The sequence below is a fragment of the Castor canadensis genome, chromosome 12, assembly GCF_047511655.1.
Source record: "Castor canadensis chromosome 12, mCasCan1.hap1v2, whole genome shotgun sequence".
Lineage (NCBI taxonomy): Eukaryota > Metazoa > Chordata > Mammalia > Rodentia > Castoridae > Castor > Castor canadensis.
Window position 1 is genome coordinate 83,133,829 of NC_133397.1, and position 13,900 is coordinate 83,147,728.

General features: G+C 41.0%; 1 protein-coding gene across 1 annotated transcript in view; it reads left to right on the forward strand.

Moving 5' to 3' along the window:
- Nucleotides 1-10,050, forward strand: part of Ttl (tubulin tyrosine ligase) — a 39,840-nt gene extending 29,790 nt beyond the window's left edge. The window contains exons 6-7 of the mRNA XM_074050266.1: nucleotides 3,864-4,007; nucleotides 6,566-10,050. Of these exons, the coding sequence (XP_073906367.1) occupies nucleotides 3,864-4,007; nucleotides 6,566-6,677 (256 nt within the window). The 3' untranslated portion in view covers nucleotides 6,678-10,050. The remainder of the gene's footprint in view (nucleotides 1-3,863; nucleotides 4,008-6,565) is intronic.
- The last annotated feature ends 3,850 nt before the right edge of the window (nucleotides 10,051-13,900 follow it).

A 13,900-nucleotide genomic window follows, 5' to 3' on the forward strand; every position in this document is an offset into this window, starting at 1 on the left:
CGTGAGCTATACCCCTTAACCCCTCTTAGTACTTTTTAAAAATTATAATCATTAGCACATATTAATTTTATAAATTAAGGGGCCTTTTTGTGCTTTTTGGTAGGGGATGGGGGCAGTACTGGGATTGAACTCAGAGCCTTGTGTTTTCTAGCCTAGCACTCTACCACTTGAGCCACACCCCCAGCCCTTTGTGCTTTAGTTATTTTTTAAATAGAATCTCACTTTTATGCCTAGGCCAGCCTGGACCTTGATTCTCCTATTTATACTTCCCACATAGCTGGGTTGACAGTTGTCTACTCTCACACCTAGGTTTTTGTTTTTGTTTTTTGTCAGTACTGGGGGTTGAACTCAGGGCCTCATGCTTGCTAGACAGGTGCTCTACTGCTTGAGCCATGCCTGTAGCCCTTTTGCTCTTTTATTTTAGAGATAGGTTCTCACTTTTTACCCAAGCTGACCTGGATTTCAATCACCCTATTTTATACTTCCTGCCGTAGCTGGGATGACAGGAGTGTGTTACCATGCCCAGCTTTTTTCTATTGAGATGGAGTCTTGTGAGCTTTTTTTGCCCAGGATGACTGTAACTGTGATCCTCCCTATCTCTACTTCCTGAGTAGCTGGGATGACAGACATGAGCCACCATGGCTGGCTCCTTTTAGTACTTTTCTAGATTAACTGTTAATTTATTTACCACTGTAAAGGTAGCATTCCATTGGCTTCTGGCTTTCATCTTTGCTGCTGAGACATCAGCTGAAATCTTAGTATTGCTCTTATATTTTTTTCCCCAATTTTGAGATTCCTTTTTGTCAACTTTCTAAATTTTACTATGAGACATGGGTGGTTTTCTTTGTACATATTCCTGCATTGGGTTCAGAATTGCTTCTTGCATCTGTGGTATAGCATCTTTTATCAGTTTTGCAGTGTCCCTGGCCACTGTCTTTTCAAGGGTTATGGACTTTGTCCCATTCTCCTTTCCTTCTGTGTCTCTAATTACATGGATGTTAATTCCTTTTCACTATTTCTCTTGTCATTTTATCTCTTTATGCTTCTACTCATTCTCTTCTTTTGACTTACCTTTCTCTTTGCTAATCCTTACCTAGGTTATTAAAACCTGTTAAAAAGTTAATCTTATCTGTTGAGTTCTTGATTTTAGTCATTATGCTTTTTTTTGGAGGTATTGAGGTTTGAACTCAGAAATCCTGTTGAATTTCCTGTTTTTCCATAAGGATATCTCGTTGACCCTAGACCGTTTGTGCAGGAGACTGTCCCTACCCATGGTACTGTGGTGAGCCTTTGTTGTGAATCAGGTGGCTGCTTGTAAGAAGATCTGTTCTGGGATCTCTGATCTGTTCCATTAGTCTGTTTGTCTGCTGTGCCCTTGCTTTCCTGTCACTATGACTGAGACTTTTTCCTGATACATTCTTACATAAATAGCCTGGCAGAATAACTCAGGGCTTAGGGTTCCATTTCTTCAGATATTGTTGATGGTTAGAATTCTCATTGATAAAATATACTGGAGAACAATTCAGGCATCAGGCACAAGGTTTACTGGGCACTTTCCCCACCCTCTCCTTCTTTCACTGTCTCTCCTTTGATGCTATAAATGCTTCTTACAGTGCTAACATTTGCTTTTTTTCTTACCAGCCTCCCCCTAACGTCCCACTCCAGCCAAAAAAAGATGTTCTGTATGAAGTCCATGATGATGAAAAATCCTTTACAGTGGATTATTCATTTTGAACTTTCAGCATATGAAAAATAATAGTTTGGATTTGGTTCATGGCTTTTCTCTTACATGTCAGAATGTAATGCTGCTTGAACTCAGATGCTTGTTAGATGGTGCTCTTACTGCTTGAGCCACTCCGCCCCTTTTTTGTGATTTTTTTTTTTTTTGAGATAGGGTCTCAGAACTATTTTGCCTGGGGTTGGCTTTGAACCACGATCCTCCTGATCTCTGCCTCCTTGGTAGCTAGAATTACAGGCATGAGTCATGGTTCCCAGTCTGCTTTCACTTTTTATCCTTTTCTACCGTTGCTCTCTCTCTGTCTCTCATCTATTAAACTTGTACTTTTCTTAATTACAATATTTTAAATGGTATTTTAATAAAAACCTGTAAGGGCATTCTCTCACAGAATAGTGATAAGACTTCCAAATATTTAAATTTTTTGTTAGCATGTATTGTTTGTTTTGTTGTTTTGAGATAGGGTCCCACTGTGTAGCCCAGGCTGGCTTCAGACTATCAGTTCTCTTGCCTCAGCCTCCGGAGACCTGGGATTACAAGCATGTACAACCATGCCCAGTTTATTAGCATGTAGTAGTTGTACAAAATAATGGTTTTATTTTAATATTTTCATACATATATGTAACGACTTTGATCGTATTCACCGCCCCCCCCCCCAAATTATCTTCTGTTGTCCCCCCTCCTGAAATTGTTTTTTCTGGGATGATGTCTCACTGTGTTGCTCAGGCTGGTCAGAGCGCTCCGCCTCAGTCTCTTGAGTAGCTGGGACTATAAGCCTGTAGTGTCATGCCCAGCTCATAAGATTTTGTTTTAACTATGATGTGTGGCTTGCTAATATGGGTTAAAGGTGAATGGGACAAGTTGTTATTAGAATTGGTTCCTAAATGGCTAATCATTCCCTGATTATTTTTAACAGTTTAAACATATATAAAGAAATACTTTCTTAGCTGTGCATGGTGGTACATACCTGTAATCCCAGTGGAGGCAGGAAGATTGAGAGTTTGAGGCCAGCCTGGGATACATAGTGAATCCATGTCTCAAAAACAAAAAACAAATAATTTTTTTTCCCTTTTTTGGAGGAAAAAGAGATTGAAGTTTTTGGGCAGAGGTATGGAGGAGAGTTCAGAGTTGGGGACAAGAGGCTGACCCTAAGTTCAGAGGCTTCTGAGATCCTTTTTAAAATCAGGAGTCAGTTAGATCAAGGGTAAACACAACAAGGGGACAGGACTCTGATCACACGATCAAGTGAGAGCACACAAGGGAGGTATGAGGATAGGTTAGACACCCAAAAAACTAGATAGCAATTTTATAGGCTAGGAGACCAAAGTTTGATTTAGAAAGGTTAAAAAACACCTCCCTTACCAGAGCTTCCAACTCTTTGGCTTTGACTTCATGGTGGATGAGGAGTTGAAGGTCTGGCTCATTGAGGTCAATGGTGCCCCTGCTTGTGCTCAGTAAGCCGAAATGTCATTGTGTTTAACAAGTGGGAAGTTGGTTGAGCACTTCTGATCATTTGACTGAAAGGTTCAGCATAGACCTTTTTATGGCTGTCATAAAAAGGTTAAAAAACTTTTAACCTTTCTGAAAAAAAGGGTTTTAACCTTTCTGGCCTGACTTTAGATCTCCTATACTATTGATTCTGTTTCTGAAGTTCATTTCCAACTTCTTTCTGTGCCAATAAAATCTCCCATTTTTTTTTAGGCAGTACTTGATGCTAATAATAATTGTATGCTATATTTCATTGTTTAGTTTTAGTATGTGTGGCTCTTAAATCTTTTAGTTAACAATAATTTGATAGTTCACATGGCAAAAATATATCAGAGTTTTGTATTTGTCACAAACAAATGTGGCAGCATCCCCCCAGTTGGAGGAATCTGTGTTTATAGAGGTGACTCAGTGCTGTGCTGCCAATGGGGCCTGGAAGAACATGGATGGTTGTAGGGTGTCTAACAAATTGCTTGATAAATGGCATTTCTCTTGAATAATCTATTGGTGATAAATTTTAAAAGAGAATTAAATTGAAACTGACTTTTATACACATTTGGTATAAAATCTTCTAAGCACCCCTCATGTGTTCTTCTGCCTCTACCACCCCATTTCAGTGAACTGTCCCCCTTCCACCCAACAGGAGCTGCCTCATGAGTGTGGAGCCGGCTATCAGCACCAAACACCTCCCTTACCAGAGCTTCCAACTCTTTGGCTTCGACTTCATGGTGGATGAGGAGTTGAAGGTCTGGCTCATTGAGGTCAATGGTGCCCCTGCTTGTGCTCAGTAAGCCGAAATGTCATTGTGTTTAACAAGTGGGAAGTTGGTTGAGCACTTCTGATCATTTGACTGAAAGGTTCAGCATAGACCTTTTTATGGCTGTCAGGAAGGATGTCACAGTGATGAGTCCTTTGGGAGGACTCTGACTGCAGGGCTTAGCTGAGTGACAGATGCTTTTAGAGTTTTAAACTAATAAGAGTTTTAAACTAATAAGTGCTGGAGAGATCCTCTCATGTGATGTTGAATGAGCAGGATCTCGTGGAGACAGTGACATTCAGGGGCTCCCTAGGTGGGAGATAACCTAAGAAGTATTGAGGACACAGTGATGCTGGAGCTGGGATGCAAAGAAGGAATGCTCAGCTGTACTAAAGGCAGTAGGGAGGGTGTTCTGAGAGGGGCGCAGTGTCCAGGGAGTCCTGACTCTGTGCTGGCCTCTACACTAATCTGGGAGATGCTGGGATGAACAGATGCTGGGGAGTTATCTTACTCTTGACAACAGTGGTGTTGGTGGTGTTAAGTCTTGTATGAAGAGAAAGGAAAGATGAAGGTAAGAAGGTAATTCAGGACCTTCTACCAAAGGTCCTGAACAAGTGAACTTAGTTCTCCTCTGCTGTTGGCTCTTCTGAAGATCCACTGTTATCATGTCAGGACCCTTTCACAGTTCCTATGTCTACCTCTTGGAGAGACTGTGATGATTTTCCAGTGATTTCAGAGAAAGTCCTACACCTACAAGGAGCAATATTAACACATGAGGGTTTTTTGCCATTTGCTTGATGGCTGTTACGGGTGTGATTTCTTTCATTTGTCATATCCTACAACCAACATGTGCTTGTTAAGTACCACTTAACTTGCCAGGTGCCACAGGAGGCCCTGGGTTCTCAGTGCTGAGCAAAGAGACACAGGTTACACTTGATATACCCTTGTCCTTTGTGGGCAAGACTAAGGACCAGAAAAATAAAGATTACAAGTGGGACAAATGCCTTAACAGAGAGTGAAGGGAGCTAAAAAGGGATATTGAACAAAAGGCCCAGATGGGGGAGTGATGTTCACAGCTGAGATCTGAAGGAGGAATGCCAGTTAAGGAGGCTGAGGGTGGAGGAGAGCAGATGGCTTTTACATCTTCCCTTCTCCACATTGACAGCTGTGTGCCCAGATTCTCCTCCTGTTCTTTCTATCAAAGCCTTTTTCCTCCAGTGTGCTCTGCTCCGGCCCCTCCCTCCATGCTCCTGTCCTATTCCCTTCCTCATACACAACACTGCTCTCCCTGTTTGTTGTGTGGGTGCCATCACAAAACTGTTGAAAATGGGACTTGATTTGTGTAGACAGAAGGGGCAGGGACTGGAAAGTTGGTGAGTAGACCCTAGCAGAAAAGATGAAAGTTAGCCAGCAATTAGGACTTCTCAAGAGAGAGTAGAAGCATGTCTTTCATGAACTTTCTTCGCAGAGGGCCTTATGATAGGTTGGAACACAAGAATACTAGCCTAAGGGCAGGGGGCACAAGAAGCTGCTGGGAGGGGCTTTTCACAAAGCAGTAAGAATGGGATTGAGACTGGGAGGATTTCCTAACTAGTGAGGAGTGGGATATAGCATCTTCTGGAAATTAGGATGGTAAAGCTCCTAGGCTGGCTGACCTAAAACTCCTGCCGTTGGCTCCAGCCTCCTGGATCCCAACTGTGTCCTGAGCAAGTTGGGTGGGTGGGCATATCTAGCCTAGAGCATTGTCTCACATGTGAGTTTCCTCTTTAGACCATGTGTTCTTACTTTTTGGTTGCATTGGAATCAGTTCTGTCATAGCTGGTTCCAGGGCCCTATGTGCTGCCCTATGAAATCCTGAAGGGGAAGTAGGAGATAGCCTCAGAGCTAGTCTGAAGAGAATGGATGAATGGATGAGAGGTTTTCTTCCTTAGCTTTTCCACTTTGGTGGTTCCATTGCCTTTAGAGGAAGTCAAGACCCTGAGCCCATTGCCTTGGGGCCTGATGAAGTCTACATGGCACTGCTCCACTTGCAATATCCATTTCCTCAGGTGTTCAGAGAAACCTGAGTTCTCCTTGGTGCATGTCATTCTTCTATTTCTACTGCCCCTCTTCTTTCTCACCCCCAACACACACACACACACACACCTCCTTATTCCCCTGTCACTCTCCCACTCCCTCCTCATCTTTTCTATACTGTCATCCATTTCTGTCTGACTTCTGTATATTTTCTCAGTCCCAGCTTAACTGTCAATTCAATAGAGTCTCCTCCAATGTCCCCTCAACCATAGCCAGTTGGTCATTTTCCTGGGAACACCCTCATACAGCAAGATAGCTCTAATATGCTACTGAAATTGCCCATTTTCCCTGACAGCCAAAGCAGGAGGGTCTGTTTTGCTCACCTACAAGGCCTTCCATAAATATTTGCTGAGGGAATGCTTCCTGCAGTATTTGTATGTACAATGGAGACCAGTTTTATAAAGGTGGTCATGGTATGGAATATCTAGGGCAGATCTTGCTTTTAAAAAAATTGATTTTTTTCACTTGTCCTTTGATGAACATCTAAATGACATTTTAAAAACACATTTCAGGAAGCTCTATGCAGAACTGTGCCAGGGTATCGTCGACATAGCCATATCCAGTGTCTTCCCACCCCCGGATATGGAGCAGCAGCCACAGCCTGCTGCGTTCATCAAGCTGTGACATACAGAGTTGCACAGAGCTGCCTTGGGAAACACACGAGGTCCTGCTCCAGGGGAAGGTGAAAAGATTGGACTGCTCCTTATCCAGGCACAACAGGGAAAGAGAGGCACCTCCAACAGATGAGACTGAAGAGAGTGCAAGAAGAAAAGGTGACTGCTGAAAAGCTGGTGGAGCTCTCAATGTGCTGCTGAAACTCTACAAAACTCTAGCAAATGTCTCTGAGGGGAGAGCAGAATATTCTGAGAATATTTTGAGGGGACAAAAGCAGGGATTTGGTTATCATGTGTTCTCATCCTTTGAAAGAGTCTTTTGACCCTTAGGTAACACTGGAGTAAAAGCCCTCCTCCCTGGAGATAGGGTGGCAGGCCAGGGACTTCTGCTTGGTGTCTTTCCACCTGCTGCAGCCTTAGTGCCTTAGCTCTGTGCCCAGCTGCAGCCCTGCTGTTCTGGGACATGGACAGAACATTAAAACATATTGAAGGTTGCCCATGTATTTCCCCTCCACAACACTCTGCTCTGCACCCTTCCCCCACAAGCCCTGGATAAGCATGCACCAGTAGTCCTTAGTTTTGAGAGGTGCACCAGCCTCTCTGCAAAGGCCATTTTCCTTGCCACCTTGTTGGTGGCATGTGGTTGAGCACCTGTCAGGGGTCCTGTGGACTGGACATCAAACAGCATATGCTGCTGTCTGCATGTTTTAGAAACAAAGCAGCAAGTCTAATGAATCTGTGACCATCAAATAAGCATGAGAGAGAGGAAAAAATGATAACTTGCTTTACTTAATAGGTGTGGGTGGGGTGTCTTTGAAATACGATGTTTCTCAATTCACATTGTTTTAATCAGAATTTAAATGCAGTTTTGCAAATTTCCCTTTCCTGTACCCCCCCCCCCCCACCGCATACACACTACCACTTTTGAACCTTTGTAAAAACCTCTCAGGGGTCAGGGAAGGTAGAATTCCATTCCCCCTCTCCATCTCCAGGTAGCCCTGGCCAGACACAGGTAGGTGGCTTTCCCCTTTGCTGTTCTCCTTGTACTCCAAGACCTTCTGCAGGAGCTGGAGATCCAGGTTCTGTTCAAGAAAGGATTTTATGTCTGCTTGGCCTATGGGCAGCAGCAGAGATGCTTTCTGAATAAGTGTATGTCCTGCCTAAATGGGAAAGAAATAGTTTCAGAGCTCCACACAGCATCTTGTAAGTCTCAATGAATGTGTATCATTAGATGTGGTTTCCATGTAATGATCTCCTAATACTTTGTAGGCTTCTCAGAAGGACACATCATTAGCAGGGGTAGATGTCATTTGTGTTGAGTGTGAGCAGAATAAACAGGCTCTTCTTGCAGTATCCTGGGAATCACAATCAACATGGTGAAAACTGCACTCCTCCCCAGAGCTTAGTGTATTCTTTTTTTAGTACATATTTTGCTCTGTTGTTCATTCCTATTTGACAGGTTCTGCAGTCAATAAGACTCTTACAAAACAGAAGGAAGAGCATTGCCTCCTCAAATATGATGAGATGTAGAAGCTCATGGTGAAAGAAGGGATAATGGTAAAGTTACCTAATAGATAATGCAGGAAAGGCTGATGGGATGTAAAGGGTTATATTGAAGTGAAGTGAAGAAGGTCCCAATGAGGTTGATTCTGGTGGGAATTTGCAATTATAAAATAAAAATTCTATTGGTTTCCTAGAATATGGGTAACAAAGTTTGCATTCAGAGCAAAATAAATCAGTGACATAAGTCATTCCTGGAGGCCCATCACAGCTGCTGGGTTAGTGTTTGGAAACTTCTGAGAACAGAGTGAAATCTGATCAGATCATAGGAAGATACACACCTGTTTAAGGGGCATGGGTCCTTGGCAAGGTTAGGTGAGCTGGTAATGGGGAAAGCATAGGGGGTTTTGTATGCTTTTGGACTCAAATCACAGAGACATTTGAGATTTTCCAGCTCTTAACAGTGACAGAGCTAAGAATTTCAATGTTAGGAAATCTATGAATCCTGGTGGATTTTCTAAGAAACTTGAGTCCATAGTGTATATGTGAGGGAAGTAAGGCTTTAAGAAAAAGAAAAGACTATAATTCATTCTTCACATGAATGGTTCCAACTAGGCATCTATTTTTTCCCATTTGTTTTCTGTCAGGTGGGAAAGTTTGCTCAAAACTGTTCCATACCCTTCCATGGTGTCCATGGCACAGATGGTCCTGCCTGGCTCTCCAGTCAGCTAGACCATGTAAGTGCTTCCATTTGCTGGGGGACCAGGTGTTATTTCTTTGGAGATGTTGATTCCAACCTTGGCTCTGTCATTTGGCTGCACAGAGTCAGATGAGCCCGTTAACCTCTCTGTGCCTTAGTTTCTTATCTCATGGAAGAGATCGGTTGCCTGACCTAGGGACTACCTCAAGGGCTTTTTGTGAGTACAAAAGAGAGTTAGGAAGACTCAAGAGCCCTTAGTACCAAGGTTCTTAATGCTGACAACATGCTGGAATCCCCCATGAAGTTTTTAAAATATTGGTGCCCCCACACCTCAAACCCTGGTCAATTAAATCAGAATTTCAGGCAGCAGTATGTCTTGAGAAGCCTTTAACCATGGCTTGGGAAGGAAAGACAAACACATTATTACCTTGGAAAAATCACACAGGTATAAGGCTTCTCAAAAACCTCTTTTTGGAAGTAGGCATTTCTTTATGAACAACCAGATGGTGACATACATAATCATGGTATAAGCAAGCATTGTCTAGGCAGGTTCTCTGTTTGCTTCTCATTATGGTACCTGGAAATTCAAACATGCTTTCATTTACATAAAGAGTTTATGAAGCCTTGATAGTAATAATAAATCTACTAAATGTGTTAAGGTTATTCATTAATTCCGTGAGAAAAAAAAAACCTTCCCTTACACTTGACTCCTATGGCAATTATATGAAGTCCATTTTGCCAAGAATGTTTAAGTGCCTCAGTGTTTGTGTGACAGGGTGGAGCAGGTGCTGGCATATGGATTAGCTGACTTGATACTTCACTAGGTCCCCAGGATGCTGGTCACATGCACAGAATATCTTGGAGTGCTAGAAATGTGCTGGGATCCCACAGAACCAGCAAGTGTCCGTAAAGCTACAAAATGTTTTCATGAGCGGTTGAGGTGATGTTGGCAGCGTGGGTGGAGCCTGATGTGGGAGTGTTGGAGGGGTCTCTGCTATCAAAGCCAAGGTGCCAAAGTGGGTCGCATGTAGCATGTGGGTGCTGTACAGAAAATTCAGTGGCATACCTGTCCCTCTGATCATGGACACAGAATCTGTACTTAAGAGGAAATGATTTCTGAAATAAGGCAATTTTATGAATGTTTAAAATGCCTGGAGCATTAAAGTAAAGATATTCAAGTGTTTTTGCCCCTTTGGTTCTATCATATTATTGTGATGTGACTTTCCTAGGATATCATTGGTTATTTATATCTATGAAAGCTGGGGAATGAGATGTCCATAGAAGTTTTGCAAAGCTTCAGTATATTCCCAAGACCATAGGTGTCCCCACACATAGTTAGGGCTATGGACATGCCTAGGCAACACCTGTGAATTCCCTCAGATTTTCTCTCTGACCTTGAGGCTCTACAGGATAGGAAGTGAAGAGTAGGTAGAATTGTTAAAATGCCTGTCTGGGTATGCAAGGCACACTCAATATACACATAGAGTCCCTCAGAAAAGGTGGGGAGATACTGGTGTCTGGGCATTTAAGGACATCTCCATTTAATCCTTAGTAGAATGTTAGCAGAGACCTGAGTAGCCACAAGTGAAAGTTGCACCAACTTTTAATACTAATTTTGGGATATGCCAAGAAAAAAGATATGGTGGTGAATGGAGAAAAAGGTAGAAAATAGATACTGTCCCTGGAGAAGCTCAGGCATTGAATCTATTACACAAAAACTTTCTTCATCTAAACTATGTTTAAAGAACTAAAAAAGACCATGAGAATGATGCTTTACCAGAGAATGTATTAACTTAACTAGAGGGATTCAAACAGGTTTGAATTGTCCAGAGAAGAAATCAGTGGAATTGAAATCAAGATTATCTAGTTTGAGGAACAGAAAGGAAAAAAAACTAATGAAGGAAAATGAACAGTGCTTCAGAGACCTGTCAGAAACCAGCAAGCATACCAACAGCACATAATAGGAGTCTCTACACAGAAGACAACTGCAAAGAAAAAATGATTGGAAGAAATACCAAAAACTTTTCCTGCTTTGATTTAAAAAAAAAATTAAAATGCATCCAAAAAGTTCAACAAACCCTTAGTGGGATAGACTCAGAGACACATCACCTACTAAGAAATTAAATATATAGTAAAGAAGACAAGAAACAAAAATGTTACACTAGGACATATCTATTCAAGAAACGAAAAGACAGAGACACAAGGTATAGAAAACAGCAAAATGGCAAATAAATCCTACTTTACCATAATTTCACTAATTGTAAATGGATTCAAATACTCTGATTAACAGGCATAGTGGCTCATGCCTGTAATCATAGCTAGTCAGGAGGCAGAGATAAGATTGTGGTGTGAGGGTAGCCCAGGCAAAAAGTCTGAGAGACTTCATTTCAACCAGTAAAAAGCTGGGCTCAGTGGTGCTTGCCTGTCACCACAGCTACTCAGGAAGTGTCAATAGGAGGATTGCTGTCCAGGCTAGTCCAGGCATAAGCATGACATCCTATCTGAAAAGTAAGCAGTGCAAAAAAGGGCTGGGGGCATGGCCCAAGAGGTAGAGTGCCACCTTAGCAAGCCCATATGACTTCCCAAGGGAAAAAAAAAGGCAAAAGATTGGCCAGACATGGAATTGTACACCTTTAATCCCAGCTATGCTGGAGGCAGAAATGGAAAGATCATGATTAGAGACCAACCCAGAAAAAAAATGTTAGGGAGATCCTATCTCAAACACAAGCCAGATGTGATGGCACACACATCGGTAATCCCAGCTATGCAGGAGACAGATATTGCAGATGGAAGTCTGAGGTCAGCCCAGGCAAAAGTGCAAAACTCTATCTGAAGAATAAACTGAAGCAAAAAGGATGGGGCAGGATGTGACTTAAGTGGTAGAGCTCTTGCCTAGCAAGCATAGGGGTCTGAGTTCAAATGCTGGTACTGCCTCAAAAAGGGGTGGGGCAAAGATTGGTAAAATGGATTTTAAAAAAACTATGTTGTCTACAAGAGGCACATTTTAGATTAAAAACAGTAAAGATTTTTTAAAATATGCAAACAGTAACTTTGAGCTGGATTGGCTGTACTAATGTTAGACAAAATAGGCTTTAAGAAAAAAATTATTACAAAGAAGGACATTTTATAATGATAAAAGGCTCAATCCATCAGGAAGAAATAATAATTTATATATGTACCTAGCAAGACAGCTCAAGATACATGAAGCAAAAACTGACAAAACTGAAGGGAGAAGTGGACAATTCAACAATAGTAGTTGGAACCTTCAATACTCTGTTTTCAATAATGGCAGAGTAAGTAGGCAGAAAATAAATGAGGAAATAGAAAACAGTGTAAACCAATTAGAACAAACAAATCGATAAAGCACTCTCCGCTCCACAGCAGCAGAATACACATTCTTCTCAAGTGCACATGGAACATTCTTTGGTATACATCATATGCTAGGCCATAAAACAAGCCTCCGTTAATGTAAGTGGATTACATATGTTCTATAACTCCAATGTCATTTTCTCTATCAATAAAGGAATATGCCAGCAAAGAGATTGAATTTAATAATAATAACTTCACACAGGCAAAGGCCCTGAAGAAGAGTGCTTAGTTGCTGAATTTTACTAAATGTTTAAAGAGGGATTAATAATAATTTTTCAGAGACTCTTCCAAAAATAGAAGTGAGGGACCACTTTCTAACTCATTTTATAATGCCCCTGAAATACTATGATCCTTAAACAAGACAAAGACATCACAAGAAAAACAGATCAATCAGTATTACTTAGGATTAAGGAGAAAAAGTCTTCAACAAAATACTAGTAAACCAAATACAGCTTCATATAAAAAGAATTATATATTATAGCCAAGTAGGATTTACCCTAAGAATACAAAGTTTGTTCAGTTCACAAAATTCAATCAATGTAGTATACCATTTTAATAAAAAAAAAGACAAACCCAAATAATCATATAAATATAAACATAAAAAACATTTGAACATACATACACTTTCTTGATAAAATAGGAAATTAGGAGAGGATGGAGACTTCATTAAGTAACTGATAGAGGGCATCTTTGGAAAACCCCACAGACTACATTATATTTAATGGTAAAGACTGAAAGCTTCCTACCTAATATCAGGCAGAAAACAAACACGTCCGTTTTTAATGCTTCATTCAAAACTGTACTAAAGGTAGGCTGAGTGTGGTAGTTCATGCCTGAAATCCCTGCACTGGTAGGAGAATTGCAAATTCAAGGTCAGCCTGTACACAGCAAGACCCTTTCTCAACAAACAAAAGAATGTATACCAAAGGTTCTAGCCAGAATGAAGGGAGAGAGGGGGAAAGGCATCCAGATTGGAAAGGAAGAAGGATAACTTATCTTTCCTGGCAGATGACAAGAACTTACCAGGCGCCAGTGGCTCACACCTGTAATCCTTGCTACTTAGGAGGCAGAGATCAGGAGGATTGTGGTTCGAAGTAAGGCTGGGCAAATAGTTCGAGAGACCCTGTCTCGAAAAAGTCCATCGCAAAAATTGAAGTGGCTTAAGGTATAGGCCCTGAGTTCAAGCCCCAGCACCGCCAAAACAAAACAAAAAACAAGAATTTTACAGAGAAAAGTCCTAAGAAATCCACAGAAATGATTATATCTAGTAAATGAGTTCAGCAAGGTTACCAAGTACAAAATCAATATACAAAACTCAATTATGTATCTGTATACTATAAATTAACAATTTGAAAATGAAATTAAGAAAATAATTCCATTTATATCATCACCAAAACAATTAGGAATAAATTTAACAAAAATTCATTGGTACATCAAAAATACAAAACATTGTTGAAAAAAATTTTAAAACATCTAAATAAATGGAAGATGTCTCTTGTTCACAGACTGGAAGAAAATTATTGTTAAGCTGAAAATACCCCCCCCCCACCAAGTTGAACTACAGTTTGAACACATCTATGTCAAAAAACTTCAGCTTCTGTTTTTGCAGAAATTGACAAGATGAAACTAAAATTCATATGGAAATACAAAGAACCAAGAGTAGC